Here is a 21,200-nt window from a genome sequence, read left to right as displayed (position 1 = left end):
ATGCTGCACACCAATGTTCCCTCTAAACTGCGCGCGGCCAGTAGCCCCGAGACTGCTGCGGAGAAATATCAGCACACCGAGAGAAGCACGAGATAGAACATTGCTCTCGAAAGTTGAGTGAAGTTCAGTGCTGATATTTCTCCGCAGCAGTGTCGGGGCAGTTTAGAGGGAACAATGGTGTGCAGCATGGATAGAGCTGCCCTGCACGCCGGGTAGGCGAACTGTTGTTATTTTTTACTGTGGTAATAGTGATCAACTCAACATTAGCCACTTTCAATTCAAAATATTAGCCACTTTCAATTCAACATACCGAAACAAAACGAATCATGCAAGAGATTTTGTTGTAGGCAGAACGCATCAGAGTAGAATTCTATTGCAATCAGAGTTGCAGTAGGCCAGTAGTGGAAAAAGTACTCAATTGTCATACTTGAGTAAAAGTAAAGATACTTTAACAGAAAATGACTCAAGTAAAAGTGAACATTACCCAATAAAATACTTCTTGAGTAAAAGTATCTGGTTTTAAATGTACTTAAGTACAGTAGTTGAAAAAATAATAAAATTGTCCTACATGAGTAAAAGTACAAAGTAAAAGTAAATGCTATACATCAAATTCCTTATATTAATTAAGCAAACAAAACGGCACGATTTTCATATTATTTTTAATTATAGGGGCACACTCCAACATCATTTACAAACACAGTAGTTGTGTTTCGTGAGTACGCCAGATCAGAGGCAGTAGGGATGACAGTGTTATATTGATAGGTGCCATAATGCTGTCCTGCTTGAGCATTCTAAATGTAACTAGTACTTTTGGGTGTCAGGGAAAATGTAAGAAGTAAAAAGTACATTATTTTCTTTAGGAATGTAGTGGAGTAAAAGTTGTCAAAAATACAAAAAGTAAAGTACAGATACCCCCCAAAACTACTTAAGTAGTACTTAAAAGTATTTTTACTTTAGTACTTTACACCACTGCAGTAGGCCTACATGCAATAGACCATTGCCATATATGGATCTTTGCCATTTACTTCGAACTGGACTGTGTTTACAGCATGAGCGGTCATGAGTAGATTCACTTGTTTTGAGATCAAAGCGAGAGTTGCATGAAGCCACATGCACATTTTGTTCATATTCTTTGCTAGTTAGGGAATTATTAGACCTGTTATAGATCATTTGTAGTCAGCAATAGGGGAGTGATCGCTTCCTACAAGAGCACAAAACGTGTACATTTCTAGACATCTTGGAAAGTGAGTCAGGTAAAGAGCTTTTGTTTTTGTCTTAAAAGGGGCAGTGTTGTATTTTGAGACAGGTTTGAATAAGCTAAGTAGGCAATAGGCAGAGGGTAGCATAATTTGTCTGATTCTATGTAGTAATGGTATGAGAATAATACTGCATTTTATTTTGTAAAGTGGTTACTTGCATCAAACAACATTTCCAGTCACCCCCTTGTCTGAAAGACAAGTGGATAAACAGGTTAATGTCAAGCTCTGCATGTTTTTTTTAAAGTCTCATGGAATGTAGGCGACATTGAACACCGCACATTGGCTGCTACTGTAGGCTGAAACACGCACTGGAAGACGCACAGAATTTTCACAATGTTGAAGTTTGCACTCAGCAGACCTGAAATTTGCTTAGTGCCGGAAAACATTTGAGGGAGCATTGCTACACACCATATATATATCTATATATCGATATATATATATATATATTCACCTCACAATTATGGGACCAGGAGAAAACATCTGGCCTCTCCGACTAAAAATAATGAAATGCTTTTGCCTCGTTCATTTGCTTATTAGTTCGTTTTTTTCATTGGAACGATGCATTTGCGAGTGTTCAAGGTGCCGTTCTGTGCGCTAATTGCCTTCAGAATGCATGGCGCACTCACCAACCGCCGCACGGTTCAGAAGGGCTAGGCAGGCCTACATTCCTGTGGGCGACGGAGCGTGTCGACCACAATAGCCGTTATCCATCGGTAATGATACGGTTACATGTTCGAGGCGAGTGCAGCCCCTCTCTTTCTACAATAGAGTTTGATTTCATTACTTTAGGCTTATAGCTCGGTGGCTGACTGCCACTAAACGAGCCTGCCTGGCAGTTATGCCACCGCCAGGCCCATCGCAGCACGAGGTGATATTAAATCTCAAGGGTGTACTTGAGGATGAATAGCTCATTAGGAGGAGAGGTGATTATAATACTACTACTCAGGTATGAAGAGCTTTGGGATGGAGTCGCCAGACTAAACCTGTTATGACTTTTCCTGCCTGTGAGGTATCTAATTTCATGCAGCTCACTCCACCCATCACCTGATGGTGCCAGAGACTAGGGGATCATAAACTGTCTACCCAGACTTCCAGTGACCTCTGCTATCAGGCCACCAATAGGTTGCTAGAGGACAGGATACCAGACAGTCCTGCTTGCCCAGGTCAGAGCCTCCTCAGTCTCTCTTGTTGTTATTGAAACGTGTGCATTTACTGTTGGTTGTTACTATTGCTAGTTGTTAATAGTAGTTGATGCTATTATACAGTCCTTTGCGGGTGTCACTATCTCCTTATACAGTCCACTATTGCTCTTGTGCTATTACTGATTCAGTCTCATGCTGTTTATTCATTCACATCTCTCCTCTGTACAGAACCATCTCATATGTCCTCTGGAAAACCTCTCTGAGGTTGCCTTATTCCTCTGACCAGGGAAAGGTGACAGTGAATCACAGACCAGCCCAACTGGAGAACCGCTCTCTTTCAAAACCCCTCCGGGGTTAGAGAAGGGCAGGAGAGTGGCACATGATTCATGATATGCAATCAGCCTCCCTCATTACCAAAGCAAATGCAATTAACTGGTGTGTGAGCAGAAGTTGCAAAGTAGCCAAGACCTCCATTAGGAATCAAATATCCCATTACTAATGCAGCGGTGGAGGGGGAGTAGTCAGGAATGAGGCTTGAACCAGTGACCCTGTATTGTTACAGTGCGAGGCAGCACACTTTCGCCTGTGCCATAGAAGTCCACTCCTCTTAGCAGAGGCCAGTTTCATAGGGAGGCTACACTGTTTGTGGAGGCTCCCTAAGGTTGACACCAGTGCCTGGGAAACTTGAGAACTTTATTTATTCCCACTCCTCACCACCTGTGGTGGAGTCTGGGGACCGCTGACTCACACCAGGGAGATAGAGCCACAGCCAGCGCTGTCAGTCGGCATCTCTCAGCTTCACTGGCGTGTGGAGACAGTCCCTGTGTGCCCTGGACACACACAGACAACGGCAGGAGAGAGTTCTCTGTCTGTCTGTCTGTCTGTCTGTGTGTGTGTGTGTGTGTGTGTTTTGGGTGGCTATAAAAGGGCAGGGAACTACCACGTGACACAAAATGCACTTCACCTGAACTTTGCCTACCCCCATCCATCCAGGTAAGTGATTCTGACAGAGGCACACACTGCAGAGAGACCACAGGCAGTTAGCTGCCCCAGAGAACAAACACACATCACAGTACTCCACTCAATAGTTAGCTGGGGACCTCAGCTCACTTTTTAAACTGTCTGTGGAAATTGGTTATTTGGTTGCCGAACTGCAGTGAGGTCTCTCTCTCTGACTCTGCCCTTGTTTTCCCTTCTCATACTCAGATCTGATTAGCTTTGCCCAGCACACCACGGCCTATGGCCATCATCATTACCTCCACTCTGCTCCCCAGGGAGAAGAGGCCACCAGGCAGACTGGAGGAGAGACACCCTCACTGGGACACAGTGTCCAGAGAATCCCCTCGATTATTACCAGGGCAGTAGACTAGAGTTAACTGAAGGGAGTGCAGATTGGCATGGATAATTGGCCACATTTGACACAATCCCCCGCAGGGATCAGCATCACTCTTTCTATACCGGGTCTCTCTATCTCTCTCTCTCTCTCCTCTACTGGTGTGAGACTGAAGAGTAGTGCAACAGCATCCTAGCATGGCCTGGAACTGTCAGGTATACGCAACGTCACCTACAGAAATCTGTCACTCAGTCATACAGACCAATAGAAATGAAGAGAGAGAGGGGGAGGGTGTTTGTTGGAGAACATAATTCACTGCAGTGCTTAATTGCAGAGGCAGACTGCAACAGAACATTTTCTGGAGAGAAACAACTCCAGACACTAGTCAACAACAAATAAACACACACCCTATGTTGGTTTCAGCGCCCACAGAGTTCGACATCTCTTCAACGCTTGGTTGCTCCTTACTGTCCTGCACACACAGTCTTCAGTAGAAACTGCAGTGGGCTAGAACATACAAACTGCAGCCGAACACACACAGAATACTAACACCGGGAGAGAGAGAGCACTGTTGCCGCACCAGAACCCATCCAAGCGTCCCGTCTGAAACATCAGGATCTGACTCCCAAACCTGCAAGCAGAGCACTCCGACTCCACTAGAGAATCAAATACTGACTATAAAATGCAGAAAGAAGCCCTGTGGTAGATTTGGACATCTCTAACATTCCAGAGGAAACTCCTTTCAGAGTTGGCTCATTTTTCTGGACAGCTGGGGACATGAGAGAAAGAACTGTCTGGTATGGAGAGATTCCCGGCTGTGATTTGAATTTGATACCCAAGTCCAGATAGTTTGTGGACTGGTGAAAGCCAGATTTCACCATGTTATTCCCTCTGTCTTGTGTCAGAACCACGGAGGGAGGAATCCCTTTTAAAGCATCTGAACAGGGCCCTGAGAGAAGCCTGTAAATGAAAACATATTTACTCCTGCTGATACTGTTAACCTGCATGATGTTACAGTAGTTGTTCAATCCAACTGTGTGTTATTGAGCTGGATGTTTTATAAATGAGGATTGATCGCAGCAGTGAACTCTGACCTAGTATTGATTCAACAGAGCAGGAAGAGATGTTCAAAGACGCAAAGTTTCAGCTACTGCAATATCCACATGTTCTCCATGCGAAATCAATATAAAAATCTTAACCCCTACACACACCTGCAGGCAGAGGAGCACAAACCTATAAAACACTCACTATAGTAACATAACAGGAAAAAGCACTGGGCTAGATGTTACATGAATGTTTATGATTTTCTTAAGTTAAATGAAAACAGTTATAAAAACAAAACAAAGACAAACAAAAGCTCTCCTCCCAGCATCTTGCCCCCTATTACATTTCATCAGTGTGAAAGGAACCCCCCCGTGGGTCAAAGGTCACTGACCCCTAACCCTTCACCCCAAACACTTCTGTCTGTCCGTCAATAAGCACCACAGCCTTGGATCAGACTAACTGACACATGGTTCTGATTGATGCCATGGCAACTAAGGACATCTGGCCAGTCCTCTCGAGACCATACAAAAGCCAGGCTATAAAGAAACAGGGATTTTGTGTACAATACTTACATTCACTCAGTTACAGAATCACAGACCCAAGGACTGCACTGTACTAAAAGATGAATTTGCTGGTCAGTGATACAGAGTAGGACATCAATCTCACGCACACACACTCTCTCTCTGGGGTGGGTGTGGTCCAATTACGGTCTGGGATGTGAACCGTAAAGTGTGTAAAGTCCTGGTATTATGGTCTCTGGTGGGTCTCCACCCAGTTCAGTTATGGATCTAGATGGCCCGGTCTTGGTGGGATCAGTAAAGTCTAGTTAGATCTGGTCTGATCTGGACTGAAACAGTTCTTGGTGTGTTTTAAATCCACTTCAGATCAGGCCAGAACTCTGCTGCTACTCCTCCTTCCATCCAGGCCTGCAGCCATGTCTCTTACAGCTCTGAAACAACATGACACAGTGTTAGGACTCAACGGAATGGAAAATACAGCAATATAGGGGGTGCTGTTTCAACGTTAGCATTTATCGTCTCCAAATTAAACTGCCTCATACTCAATTCTTGCTCGTACAATATGCATATTATTGTTATTATTGGATAGAAAACACTCTCTAGTTTCTATAGCCGTTTGAATTATGTCTCTGAGTGAAACAGAACTCATTCTACAGCACTTTTCCTGATATGGAGTGAGATTTCAGAAATGTTGGCCTCTGGTCCCAGGTCAGTTTTAAAGTCCCTGTAAATCCTATGAGGATACAAACACTGCCCATGCCTTCCTCTAGATGTCAGTAAGAGGTGACAATTTGAATGGAGTCGATTGCGCAATCAGGGCCCGTATAAAACGCGAAAGACCGGATGTACCGTTCTTTTCCTGCTGCGCCTGACGCAAGATGGACGTCGGACTGGCTCTCTTTCCAAGCGTTGGTTTAGCCACTTATATATCGCCGGTCATGTTTTTACTCGTTATAGGTGTTAAAAACATCATAAGGTAGTTCATTTAAACCGTTTTATAGCAATTTATATCCGTTTAGTGCGATTTTGAGGCATTGCTTTGTGATGCACTTTGAAGCGCCGGGCACGTTTCGGGGTCCCGGTCGAACGTTAGTGGGCATTTCGACGGACAAGAGGACATCTTTCGACCAAAAGAAGATTAGACCCAAGAAAGGATACATTGCCCAAGATACTGATGGAAGAACAGCTCACAGTAAGAACTATTTATGATGATAAATCGCTGTTCTGTTGAAAGATTTTAAACGCATATATCGCCATTTTGTTATGTGTAGCTTCGCTTGGCGGACCCGGTATTGTACAGTAAGGATAATTTTAGAAATGTAAGTCAGCGATTGCATTAAGAACTAATTTGTCTTTCGATTCCTGTCAACCCTGTATTTTTTAGTCAAGTTTATGATTAGCTATCGATTAGACTAGATCACTCTCAAAGATAGCGCCCGACATTTTGAGGCCAGTTTTGCTACTATTCTCATTGTATAACCACGTTTTTTTGTGGCTAAATATGCACATTTTCGAACAAACTCTATATGTATGTTGTAATATGATGTTACAGGAGTGTCATCGGAAGAATTCTGAGAAGGTTAGTGAAAAAATTAATATATTTTGGTGATCATAACGTTATCGCTCCCCTTGCCTTGGATTCATGCTGGGGTAACGTTTGCACATGTGGTATGCTAATATAACGATTTATTGTGTTTTCGCTGTAAAACGCTTAGAAAATCTGAAATATTGTCTGAATTCACAAGATCTGTGTCTATCCATTGCTATGCTTTGTCTATTTTTATGAAATGTTTTATGATGAGTAAATTGGTAATACACGTTGCTCTCTGTATTTATTCTAGTCGAGTTGTGATGGTGGGTGCAATTGTAAACTATGATTTCTACCTGAAATATGCACATTTTTCTAACAAAAACTATCCTATACAATAAATATGTTATCAGACTGTCATCTGATGAGGTTTTTTCTTGGTTAGTGGCTATCAATATCTTTATTTGGCCGAATTGGTGATAGCTACTGGTGGAGAGAAAAAATGGTGGACAAAGAAAAATGGTGTCTTTTGCTAACGTGGTTAGCTAATAGATTTACATATTGTGTCTTCCCTGTAAAACATTTTAAAAATCAGAAATGATTGCTGGATTCACAAGAAGTGGATCTTTCATCTGGTATCTTGGACTTGTGATTGAATGATATTTAGATGCTACTATTTACTTGTGACGCTATGCTAGCTATGCTATTCAGCTTTTTTACTGGTGGGGGGTGGGGGGTGCTCCCGGATCCGGGTTTCTGACTCGGTAGAAGTTAAATCAACAACCTTTTACTGTTGTTGTATGTTGTATTTTCCACCCTACATCCTTATTCTTCAGCCTCACCAGCTCCCAACCCATTGGCCCTCTGTCCACTCTCCACCCATTGGCCCTCTGTCCACCCATTGGCCCTCTGTCTTCTCTCCCCGCACTGGCCCTTGGTCCTCTTCTCTCTCCCCCCCACTGGCCCTTGGCCCTCTTCTCTTTCCCAATAGGCCTCTCTCCCCATTGGCCCTTGGTCCTCTCTCCCCATTGACCCTCGATCCTCTCTCCCCATTGGCCCTCTTTTCTGCCTCACCATTGGCCCTTGGCGGCGGTGCTCCTCCTCTGCTGGGACAGGCTGTAGATCTCCTGCAGCTGTTTCTTCTGGTCATCACTGAGGGGCGTGGTTAGAGACTGGTACCAAGGCTGGTCAGTGTTCTGGACCCCTATAGTACACACAGGAGAGAGTAAGGGTTAGATGCCTGGTATGCATGCATATTCCTTTTTTCTCTGTGTGTGTGCGCACAAGTAGCTGTGTGTGCATTTGTGTGCGAGTTGGTGTGTGTAGATGTGTAACTGCTTACTGAGTAGGGCAGCGGTGAAGAACTGGTACTCGTCCTCTCCATTGTCATAGTCCAGGGGCGTGTTGTACTCCTCCAGGGGTGTCCCCTCCAGCCCTTCTTCATCCCAGTAGTCTTCATCATCCTCCTCCTCCTCCTCGTCCTCGTGGCCTACGCGTGTGCAGGTCTGCTGTTGCATCATGGCGTTACAGTTTGCATTCACCTCATCCTCATCACTGGGGATCTCCTCTGTGGACGCAACACACATGCAGACAGACGCAGAGAATCACACACACATAGAAAAACAGAATGAATAGAACGAAATGACCCTTTTACCTTTTTGAAAGGCACAAGTTCTCTTAATGCCGTTTTAATATTCCCAATTACAGTAACAGCTGCATAGCTAACCCACATAACAATTTCCTTCATCCTAACCTCCCCTGTACCCTGCCGTTCTTTACACTTGACTGAGGAATGCCAGCACAGCTGCCCTGCGGCATGTAGGGCAATGTAGTGCAACTAATATGACCTGTATTCAGAGTGAGAAGTCAAGCGAGAGAGAGAGAGAGGTCCAGAGGTGTTGAAACCTGGCCATAGATGTGTAAAGAAACACGCGTGAACAGCTGAGGACTGATTCCTACCACATCCATAGCTAGGGTTAGTAGTGGCTTAATCTTCTACCATTTACATTATCCCTGGCCTTATCCCATGGCTTCCAAAAAGAGGGTATGATTCAACAGTATTAGCATCTCGCCATTCCTTTTCTCTCCTCCTCTCTTGCCTGTTCTCTCCATTCCCCTCTCATTTGTCCTGTCTCCTCTCCTCCTCTGTCGCCCGTTTTCCTCCTCTCACCGTTCTGGTCCTCCTCAGGTACCCCAGTGCAGGCCAGTAGGTCTGGCTTGTTGAGGAGGCGGGAGGAGTACAGGTGTTTGAGCCCCAGGAACAGGAGCAGGACGCTGGGGACGATCTGAGCCGCTACCCCTTCTACCACCACTGGCCTGGAGGGTAGCTCCATCAGAACACTCAGTCCGATGATACACATCTTACGGTCATGGAGCCTGGGAGAGAGACGAGTGGAGGGAGGGAGAGAGAGAATGAACTACAGGTAGGTGGTGAATAAATCATGTATAGTGTACTGTACAGTCGTGGCCAAAAGTTTTGAGAATGACACAAATATTAATTTTCAAAGTCTGCTGCCTCAGTTTGTATGATGGCAATTTACATATACGCCTGAATGTTATGAAGAGAGATCAGATGAATTGCAATTAATTGCAAAGTCCCTCTTTGCCATGCAAATGAACTGAATCCCCAAAAAACATTTCCACTGCATTTCAGCCCTGCCACAAAAGGACCAGCTGACATCATGTCAGTGATTATCTTGTTAACACAGGTGTGAGTGTTGACGAGGACAAGGCTGGAGATGACTCTGTCATGATTGAGTTCAAATAACAGACTGGAAGCTTCAAAAGGAGGGTGGTGCTTGGAATCATTGTTCTTCCTCTGTTAACCACAGTTACCTGCAAGGAAACGCGTGCCGTCATCATTGCTTTGCACAAAAAGGGCTTCACAGGCAAGGATATTGCTGCCAGTAAGATTGCACCTAAATCCACCATTTATCGGATCATCAAGAACTTCAAGGAGAGCAGTTCAATTGTTGTGAAGAAGGCTTCAGGGCGCCCAAGAAAGTCCAGCAAGCGCCAGGACCGTCTCCTAAAGTAGATTCAGCTGCGGTTTGGGGAACCACCAGTACAGAGCTTGCTCAGGAATGGCAGCAGGCAGGTGTGAGTGCATCTGCATGCACAGTGAGGCGAAGACTTTTGGAGGATGGCCTGGTGTCAAGAAGGGCAGCAAAGAAGCCACTTCTCTCCAGGAAAAACATCAGGGACAGACTGATATTCTGCAAAAGGTACAGGGATTGGACTGCTGAGGACTGGGGTAAAGTAATTTTCTCTGATGAATCCCCTTTCCGATTGTTTGGGGCATCCGGAAAAAAGCTTGTCCGGAGAAGACAAGGTGAGCGCTACCATCAGTCCTGTGTCATGCCAACAGTAAAGCATCCTGAGACCATTCATGTGTGGGGTTGCTTATCAGCCAAGGGAGTGGGCTCACTCACAATTTTGCCTCAGAACACAGCCATGAATAAAGAATGGTACCAACACATCCTCCGAGAGCAACTTCTCCCAACCATCCAGGAACAGTTTGGTGACGAACAATGCCTTTTCCAGCCTGATGGAGCACCTTGCCCATAAGGCAAAGGTGATAACTAAGTGGCTCAGGGAACAAAACATCGATATTTTGGGTCCATGGACAGGAAACTCCCCAGACCTTAATCCCATTGAGAACTTGTGGTCAATCCCCAAGAGGCGGGTGGACAAACAAAACCCACAAATTCTGACAAACTCCAAGCATTGATTATGCAAGAATGGGCTGCCATCAGTCAGGATGTGGCCCAGAAGTTAATTGACAGCATGCCAGGGCGGATTGCAGAGGTCTTGAAAAAGAAGGGTCAACACTGCAAATATTGACTCTTTGCATCAACTTCATGTAATTGTCAATAAAAGCCTTTGACACTTATGAAATGCTTGTAATTATACTTCAGTATTCCATAGTAACACCTGACAAAAATATCTAAAGACACTGAAGCAGCAAACCTTGTGAAAATTTATATTTGTGTCATTCTCAAAACTTTTGGCCACGACTGTAGTAGGTACAAATACTGTATATCCCATATGTTTTTACACTGCTATAGAAAGACCACAGTGTGACTCAGTGATGACTAACAATATAGTTGATGAAGTGGACTGTGTACAGTATGGGTCTACTAGTATTTAAGGAACATGGTTTAGGGCACGTTGTTTATCCTCTGTGTACTTTATAGTGGGTTGTGTATATGACGTAAGGGCTTAGTTTATACACTTACCCCAGGAAGAACTCCGTATCATTCATCCACTGGTTGATGAAGTGAGCGGTGATGGGCTGTGGGGTGTGGGGGAAGTGCATGTTGTCCAGCGTGTGGATGAGCAGGGCTGGGTTGTAGTAGAGAGCAGCGATGGCCACCTGCAAACACATGGTCCTCAGCTCACTGGACTTCACACCTCTGGTTAGCCGCTCCAACACAGCCTCCACGAACAACGGGATACACTGGAGGGGAAGAGGGAGTGAGAAAGAGAGAGAACGAGAGATAGCTATTGTTGACTGGGTAATATCTGTCTGACATTTACAGGAAGATCATTAAAACTGAGGCAGATCATATGGGGGTGAGAGAGAAGAATCAATACAATATTGATAGCAATCATCCCTCCCAACGGGAGATTCAGGGTATGGAAAGGGAAAGCGAACTGGTTTGGGCTGAACTGGGACCACGTCTACCCTTAAATACTACCCAGAAGCCTTTGCGGTCCCTCTCACCTGGTCGATGCCCCTCCCCCGACACTGGAGGATGATGACCTCCAGCAGCTTAGCAGCGTGACACTCTGCGTCCTCACCTGCATCACTGGTCAGCACCTACAGCACAGGAGTCAAAGGTCAACATGGGACACTTCATCAAACTCTACCTGAACACACACACACACACACTCACCTTTTTGCACATGGTGTATATGACCTCTAAGTATTTGGGGTTGGACAGGAGCGTGTCTGTATCCACGGTAACGTAGTTGTGCAAAAGAGGCATCATATCTGAAAGAGACCAGACCGTGATCATCATCGAGTTGGGCCAGCATCAGTGTCACCATCATGCTATTCTACATTACATTCACTGTGATATTCAATGTTCACCTAGACAGGTGTGTAAGCCCAAAATTCTCACTAACAGGCAGGTGACTGTTGACCAGTGACTCAGTACTGTACCCGTGAAGTAGTCAAAGCAGTCGTGCTGGAAGACCCCGTAGAGCACCACCAGTAGCTGCCACATCTGAGGGGAGATAGTCTGGCAGGTCAGCCCAAACGCCAGGGACAGAATCTCCTCGTAGAACTCTGGAGTGGAGGGAGAAGAGGAGGAAACAGATCATAGAATGGAAGTTTCCCTTTTAAAGATAATCTTCCACAGTGACCCCCCCCCCCCTCCACTCTTCCTGAAGGAAACTCTCATTATAACAGGTTATCACATAATCCATTCATTAACATAGAGCTGTAATCTCTCCTTACACACACACAGCACAGAGGTGATTACACACACACACACACACACACACACACACACACACACACACACACACACACACACACACACACACACACACACACACACACACACACACACACACACACACACACACACACACACACACACACACACACAGTCTTGTACAGCTAACCTTGTGGGGACATACAATTCAGTCCCATTCAAAATCCTATTTTCCCTAACCCCTAACCCTAAACCTAACCCTAATCCTAACCCGTACTCTTACTCTAACCTTAACCCTAACCCAAAAACCTAAACTTTATCCTAACCCTAAACCTAAACCTAACCCTAGCTCCTAACCCTACAACTAACCCTAGCTCCTAACCTTAATATTTAACTTAAAATTCTAACCCTAAAACTAATTCTAATCTTAACCCTAAACCCCCTAGAAATAGCATTTGACCTTGTGGGGACTAACAAAATGTCCCCAGCTGGTCAACTTTTTGTTTGTTTACTATTCTTGTAGGGACTTCTGGTCCCCACAAGAATAGTTAAACACGTCCACACAGACACACACACACACACACACACACCACAGATGGGATTACACACCCAGAAACACACACACACACGAGCCAATTACAGGCATGACTGGTGCCTGGTCATCTGGGATTTGGGAAGTGCAAGGTGAACAGCTTTTGACAATTAGACAGTGTTCATTGTGAGACGGAAATGAACAAGGTGTTATACAAAAGAGGGGGGTGACTCACTGGAACAGGAAAGTGAGATGAATGCGGTTATTGTGTGTGTGTGTGTGTGAAAAGCACACACACACACACACAAAAGGTCACAGAGAGGAATAGACACACACCGCAAACAAATGAGTATGTGTGTACACACAAAAACAGACAGTGACGTGAGCACACACACCTGCCATACCTATGATGGGCTTCTGCAGCACCAGGCCTATCACCTGTAAACAGATGCCCTCCAACTGCTGAGTGATCTGAGAGAGAGGGAGAGAGAGAACACGATAACGAAAGAACGAGAGGCAGTCAAGAGGGTGAGAGAGGAAAGACACAGGCAGAAAGAGATATCAAAAGGTCAAAGATCATCTATTGATCCCAGGCTAATATCGGTCTGACATAGGGCTGGCACAATTACCGTATAACCGATGGTTACGGACGAAGACCTCCATGAAAATAACAGTCATAACCGTAAAATGCGGAAGGAAATAAAAAAGTGGAACGAACAGCTGGCTGAAGACAGGACGGCAGGGCCTTCCCGCGGCTGAGCGTTTCCCGCGGTAACATGGACTCTTAACAACGTTATGAAACGTTGTTGCTCCTTGCCCGAAATGTAATCTGTTCATTCAAATGATGTTAGCTGATGTGGCTCATGCAATGGAATGTATTTTGTGTAATGTCAGTGGAGTTGAATCAACAAATCACAGCACATGTTGATGGTTAAACACTTCCTGTTTTTACTTCTATGGGTACACTCGCAATGACCGCCAGTCCACCCATTATGCAATCATTGACTTGAATGGGGACACCCGTTCGATTCATTCTATTTCTATGGCGGCACATGCAATCAGGAGCGGAGAGGAACAAATATGCGTAAAAGATGCACCGGTTATTGCGGTGAGCACAGTCATTTGGCAGGTCAATTACAGTCACCCAAAATTGCATGACCGTCACAGCCCTAGTCTGACATAACATTCACACCATGCTCAATAACACTGTGTGTTCAAACAAAGCAGGGGAGAGGGAGCAAATCAATCACCAATCATCACACATTCAACTGGAGCTTCAGAGGACTAGATTTGGAATAGGGTGAGCGTGTGTGTGTGTCTCACCTCCTTGTGGTCCTCCATTACAGTGAGTATGGTGTCTATGGTGCTAAGGATCCCCAGAGCCATCACCGTCTTGTCTTCACTCTCCTCATACTCTTCACTCTGTAGCACCTTGGTGAAGATCTCAGCCTGGAGACACATATGCAGGGGGTGTTAAGGCTTTCGTGTGCTTCGGTTTGGCTGTGCTGGCTTTTAAGATCTTTTAAGCGGGAAAAAGCGACAATAGTACTGTTTGTCCGTCTTGAGACACCGTAGCCAAAATAGTCCGAATTAATCTATCTAAAAGAAATGGCATACCTAGGAGATCTTAGTCACACAATTTGACATCTAACGAAGATGTTTGGTGCAGAATTTCTCCGCTACCGACTTTGGCTTGCCTCAAGAAAAAATGCGGACTCCTTTGCCTTTACACACACACACACACAGATAGGAAGCATGCAGACACCTTTACACACACACACTGTTTCAGATAGGAAGCATGCAGACGCCTTTACACACACACACACACACACTTAAACAGTAGAGCAAGACCGTGGAGGCGTACCAGGTTCTGGGTCATGTCGACGGCGATGACAGCCACTTCCTGGTTGTACTCGCAGATCATCTTCTGAATGACGTTAGTGAGGTCATCGTTCTCCGTCTCCTTGATGACGTGGAGCAGCTCCTGCATGACAGGTCGGATGTAGGGCCTGATGTAGACCTTAGCTAAAGAGAGGGAGAGAGAGGGTTCAGTGTGTGTGTGTGTGTGTGTGTGTGTGTGTGTGTGTGTGTGTGTGTGTGTGTGTGTGTGTGTGTGTGTGTGTGTGTGTGTGTGTGTGTGTGTGTGTGTGTGTGTGTGTGTGTGTGTGTATGAGTGTGTCTGAGTGTACGTCCATGCATGTGTGTGAACCTCAGACCTTGCTCCTGGTTGCTGACCAGTGTCTGCAAGGCGATAGCAGCCTCCACCTTGACGGGCATCTCCTTGTCTGCTATGAGGCCCTGTTTAACCAGCTCCACCGCATTCCTCAGGACCAACTCGTTATGGAAACGCAGCGGGCTGAACGAATGCAGCACCCAGCACGACTGAGGACAAACACAGGGTTACAATCACTGATCTATATCCCACACGGATGGGCATCGCTATCAGTTTGGAGCCTATCCACATCATGTACAAATCAGCACCATCCACTTCCAGTCACCAAAATGTGCAGTGGTGCTTCCCAACACGTTCACCTGCCCGAAGATGGCCAGTAAGTAAAAGAGCAGGGGTGAGGGGGTAAAGAAATGCAGGAAGGGGGATGTTTAGTCTATATAAAACAGGACTGACAGACCATTCTGACTCACATGGATGGACTGTATGGAATATAGCACCCAACAGGACTCTAGGTATAAAGAGGGAAGGAGCCATTTTAAAGACTGAAGAACTGCAAACACACTCACATGTTCTTACACACCCATTCTCAGCTCCATGAGAAGAGTTGGGTTAGAGGGGCCTTGGAGTGAAAGCGCGCACGCGCGTGTGTGTGTGTGTGTGTGTGTGTGTGTGTGTGTGTGTGTGTGTGTGTGTGTGTGTGTGTGTGTGTGTGTGTGTGTGTGTGTGTGTGTGTGTGTGTGTGTGTGTGTGTGTCTCACCCTAGCCCGGAGGTATCCCAGAGGGGAGTTGAGTAGAGGGAACACATAGTTCTGTAACATCAGCTCCATCTGCTCCCTGTACACCCGCTTCTACAGGACGACAACAGGAAGAGAAGACTCAGTCACAGATAGACTAAACAGGTAATAAAACAAGAGGGGAAAGTACAGAGACAGCCACACTGCTGACCTTCAGTAGGAGTTCGGCCAGTGAGCCGATGACGTGCAGCGCCCCATCCTTCCTGCGGGGGTCAGCAGAGGGCTCCATCATAATCTGGTGGCAGAACTCCATCATCTGGGGAAGAACCTGGGAAGGGGGGGGGGCAGAGCAGTGATGCAAGTCATATCAGAGAAGACTCAGTTAAGGAAAGGAAATGAGTAAAGTAAGCTATTTAGGACTGTTGGGTAGTTTTTGTTAGGTTCTAGTGTGGTTCTCCACTCACCTCCTTCCTCTTGCGGGCTGCTTTACACAGGAGGCTCTGGGCGGCGGTGGCAGGGAGGGCATGGTCATCATACACATCTGGAACAGAGAAAGAAACCCAGCCAAGCTCACAGTTTACTGTATGTCTATTCTATGGAAGCCATACATTTCCAATCTGACATGTCATTATGTATACTGACCATACAATGTCCCATTACCTCCGTAACTACTAACTGATTGAGTTATGGAACGTGTGTCTACTCACTGAACTTCATGCGGATGTACTCGTATGGATCCTCCTGCCACAGTTTCTCATCCTCGTCTTTGTAACACATCAGAGGGAAGATCACCTCCTGGCTGATGGTCTGTGGAACACACAGTACACACACGTTCAGGTTAACTACTAGAAGTGGAATTGTAACATAGTTTTTAGAAGCATAGCAGTATTCAGATTAGCTCAATTACTAAGTATATAAAACAGCTGATTTAAATGCCGACATGAAGATTGATCAAAGTTAAATTTGATCATCACCTGCCACGTACTGTAACTCAATCCAAAGTGTATTGTCACAACCTTATAACAAACATAACAACGGTATAACAAAGTGTAATTACACACATAATCCCACATTTGTGATGGAGAAGCGCTATATATATATATATATATATATATATAAATAAAATCCATTATTATTAACGTGTCACAGGGGTACAGGTGTAGTGGTGTCTGTATGACCCGCCTGCATGTGCGGCTTCATGTGTTTCCAGGTGAGGGAGTGAGATAGGCCCTGGTTCAGGTAGTTAAGAGACTTCTGGAGGACGTGAGGCGTGACATACTGCTTCTGTCGGTGTTGGTCCAGCACCTTCAACAGGACCTGAAGGACACCACCCAGAGACGAGGTCACATCAGATCGTACGGGGTCAGACTTAACAGAAGTCTTCTGCTACTCATGTACACACATACATCAACATTGGTAGATGTGGACAACAGACATGTATATATATATACACACATTCAAGGTTTAATGTCATATTTAGTGTTACAAACTCTTACCTGTTGGATCCCTACAGCGTACGTCTTCAAGAAAAAGTCTGCAAACTCAAAGTACTCCTTTGTCACGTTGCCTGGGCTTCCGTACCTACCACACAAGTGTAGAACAGCACGGTTAGACTGAAGAAAAAGGCTACGATCCACAAACACACAAACATATTCACATCAACATCTACCTACATCCAAAATCATCAACACACAAATACATCTCCCGTGCCCCCTCACCTCTCGAACAGTCTGGTGATGATGTGTAGGGCCCACTTCTTACTCTTCCACCACACCAAGTCAGGACGGTCGTCCTCATCCACCTCCAACGTCTCCTAGCAACCACACACACAACAGAGGTTCGCTACCCCCCTTCAATAAAAAAAAAACGTGGGTCGAAGAATTTGCAGAACGCAGGCAGGTCGACACAACGAAGAAGGATGAAATAAAACTTACTGGGGGGACATCTCTGTCCATAACAGCTCTGAGGATCTCCATCCAATGGGTAATGACTGTGTTATTAATCAGCTGGAGAGGCAGGGAGTACTGCAGGAGCAGAATAGAGACACACTAGTATTAGTATCACACAAACGTGCACACGCACGCCACATGCAGTCAGTCACAGACACTTGAGCGTGCACAGTCAGTCAGTCACACAGTCCCTTCTCTCACCTGTACGAGTGCGTGGAAGATCTTGAGGATCTGTTTCTGGATGAGGACAGAGAAGATGGTGCCGTCAGGCAGTAGCTGGGTGACGAGCTGCTGTATACGGGGCAGGAAGATCTGCATGGCTGCTAGCAACGGGTCCCTCTCCTCCGCCTTCTTATACCTGACACACACAGACACAGACACAGCACATCAGCAGGAGACAGCACACAGACGTGATATCATCGACAACAGGCTGGGTGCAATGACTGAAAAGTGTAAATGGAATAATCATTTATATCACTCGGCTTATACACTAAAACTACTAAACTAGGACTAAAAATTGTGTCTCAAAACACAGCGTCGTTATGACTTGATCACTAGTCAGTGACCCTCAGGTGGGACAAACAGCGCCGGTTGGTTGACTCACTCGTAGGTCTTGACCAGCTGGTAGAGGGCCAGCAGGCTGCCGTACCAGCTGCCACTGTTCTGAGACTGCAGATACAGGCCGATCTTATCCACTATGGCCGTCCAGCGCCCGGGGAAGTCGTGCTTTATGATGGTTCGCAAACACACTGTCAACTGGGCCCTGGGAGAGAGAATACACACACATACATCAGCACTGTATTCTTTCTATAACATGCCATCACTAAATGATCCTCCCATCGCTCTTCTTTGGGCACTTGTAGTCACAGATGACCTATACAGTCAAGTGACGCGATTTCAAAGGCTCTAGGTAGAGCAGAGCACCGGAGCAGGGCACCACCTGCCCTGAGTATCAGGCTAAGAGGTAAGGGTTAGTGGGTTAAGGGAGGTAAAGAAGGTTAGGACAGCAGGACCCACCGGATGGACTCGGGACACTGGATAATGCCCTCCACGATGTTGTCTCTGATCTGCGTGCGGTCGTTCTCGTGGATGTTGAAGGGGAACACCACCTCCCCTAGAGAGGGCTCGCGGTCCTGCCAGTACTGGCTCACCATGTTCTTTAGGTAGATGGCCGCTGGCGCACAGAGATATACATCACTCAGACTAGCAAGATTGACACAATTCTACTTTACAATTCATTAATTCACGTGGCAGCTAAAAAGCAAGCTTGATGAAGAATCTTCATTGACAGTGATATTTTGTCCAGGACTAGGCTTAATCTATGTCCCGGGACACCGGCCCAAAGTGAGGCTATTATCAGTGTTGTTTATAGTTGTTGCATTGGTCCAGTGATGTTTTAAAAACAGCCAGATGCTGGTCTTTATGTAATGTTCTGAGGCAGGGTTCTTACCTGCTTGGCGAACAGGGAACTCCACCTGTTCGGACACAATGATCTGGAGCAGAGTGGGGGCGAAGTTGATGATCTTGTACGACTGGAACACACAAAATAAGACTGCTTTAAAATGAGCTCAACCCAAATCGGACCACATACAGTCAAGCGCCCGACTACTTCAGCGGTCAGATTCACATCTACAGCACACAGTGGTCAAAACAATTATATGATGACACACCGGAGTGTAAGGAGGTGGATTCCCAGGTTGTTTGTTGAGGTCAATACTAACTGAAGAACAAGGAAAATACAGAGCAGGTGAAGTATGTAGCTTATTGGCTCGCTCTCACATCAATCTTGCCGGACCAGTTATCAGATTTAAGGTAGTAAAAAAGAGCCATGGTCTGTCAAAGATATAACCAGCAACCAACAATTTAAAACAGGAGGAATATTTTGTACCGAACGCTCTCTTTCCCTCACTTTATCTCCCTCTATCCCTCCTCCTCTGCTGCAGAACAGTCAGCATTCTGTCTCCAGAAAATGCCCCTAATTTCACTTGGTTGCATCACTGACAGGCATTTCACACAGACACACCAATCATTTGTCCTGATTAGTGTAAACCTACTGAAGTGGACATTATGCAAAGTCAAGGTAGTGCAGGCCTATGGCAGATGTAGTTATTTTCAGTGATGCAATCATGACCTAGGCCTGCATATGCTACAAGTCTTATGTTACCCATCTTTCATTAAGGCAATGAGCAGTTGAAACTAACACAGCGTTCTGCCCGCCCCTAATTCAGTAAAAAGCTGAGGATGTGGCTGGAGAAAAGGAACTACTCTTAAATTCGTAGACAGAGCTATGGATGCAAGGCCTGACCATCCATGAAATAAACACGAGGCTATAGAGTTTGTTTACGTTTCCCTTTGTTTACAAACAGAGTGAAACACGATTATCTTTTGGATTCTGATGGGGTAAGACAGTGGAACTAAACTCGTGAGATTCTTCAAGAATCAATGGGTACATATCATGAATTTATAGTCGAAAAATAGATGTAGCAATTGCAGATTGACCCTTTAAGATGCTTTGACAATATACATTTGTCTATCGCATTTAGATATGGTTTTGGATGAAAGAGCGATTCGGCGAATTCACCGGTCAAATCCCATCAAAATTGTTAACTTTTACTATCGCTGGCTGAAATTGCTGCAATTGTTACAATGTTTCAACTCGCGCATTATGTCTACAATTACAATCCAATCGGACACTTGCTAGCTACATTGTTTCACGAACAGCCACATCTCTGGACTGCTGCACAGTGTCCGCACACTGCCTCACAATTCTATTGTTCTCCGGTGCAACAGTTTGTGTCGGAAGTTACATTAAATGTCAATCTACTGTTTCGTGTCCTACACAATAAACAGAGAGATGCACATATAAGTTATAGAACGACAAATCATTGATCCCGAAACACGGCCTTATTGCGATCCAAATCATAAACACGGACAACCCTTTCTGGAAATTGGTTCATGCTGACCGGATAACAAAAACAACAAAATTATTTTGGCCATCCACCCACCTGATTGAGTTCGTTTTCAGCCGCTATCCGGAGGTTGGGATCTATCGTCCCTTTCAGTGCTTGAATTATCCGATTGGGATCCATAGTGTCTAATCGAGCGGTAATTGCTATGTTTCACAATCAGATTTATGAACTGCTTCAAATTCGGCAAAGCGTTATGGAGCTGCCCAAGCCCTGCCCCATTTTACCGGCAATCAGCAAGCGGTGGACGCAAAGCAATGTAAATAGTGGCGATTTACGATAACCCTTCTTTCTTCTTTTCTCTGTAATAGGTATAGACAGTGCAGAGATTAGTTTTTACTGCCACCTTAAGAGCTGGAGTGGTCATGACTGAAAACATCCCTTCTGTCACAATCATTTGTGGTAACCTTAGATTTTACATTATGTTTCTTAACCAGAGGCGTAGGCCAGGGTGGGCCCACTGGGGGAGCCAGGCCCACCAAATCAGATTTAGCAACAACAACAAAAACTGCTCTTTACTTGTCAGTGTTCCAAACAGGCCATTAGTTTTTATGCATAAACATGCAAACACCATCATA

General features: G+C 45.4%; 1 protein-coding gene across 2 annotated transcripts; it reads right to left on the bottom strand.

The window, feature by feature from the left end:
- Positions 1–642: 642 nt before the first annotated feature.
- On the bottom strand, positions 643–20,865 carry LOC139565643 (importin-8-like). Of its 2 annotated transcripts, none has more exons than XM_071386111.1 (25): positions 20,662–20,865; positions 19,107–19,188; positions 18,674–18,830; positions 18,261–18,419; positions 17,858–18,014; positions 17,642–17,731; positions 17,426–17,520; positions 17,204–17,288; positions 16,890–17,024; positions 16,415–16,514; positions 16,172–16,248; positions 15,919–16,035; positions 15,732–15,821; positions 15,017–15,182; positions 14,665–14,825; positions 14,124–14,249; positions 13,196–13,271; positions 11,992–12,117; positions 11,723–11,820; positions 11,551–11,646; positions 11,063–11,283; positions 8,995–9,200; positions 8,167–8,391; positions 7,899–8,028; positions 643–5,727 (listed from the first exon to the last, which is right to left on the bottom strand). In XM_071386111.1, coding segments are annotated over exons 1-25 (3,060 nt in total). In that variant the 5' UTR covers positions 20,746–20,865; the 3' UTR covers positions 643–5,726. The 2 variants fall into 2 exon arrangements, with proteins under 2 accessions (XP_071242212.1, XP_071242213.1); XM_071386112.1 differs by having other exon boundaries at positions 13,205–13,271; positions 20,662–20,864.
- Positions 20,866–21,200: the final 335 nt, after the last annotated feature.

This window comes from Salvelinus alpinus, chromosome 37, assembly GCF_045679555.1.
Source record: "Salvelinus alpinus chromosome 37, SLU_Salpinus.1, whole genome shotgun sequence".
NCBI classification, from domain to species: domain Eukaryota; kingdom Metazoa; phylum Chordata; class Actinopteri; order Salmoniformes; family Salmonidae; genus Salvelinus; species Salvelinus alpinus.
This window is presented reverse-complemented; position numbering and strand designations above follow the sequence as displayed.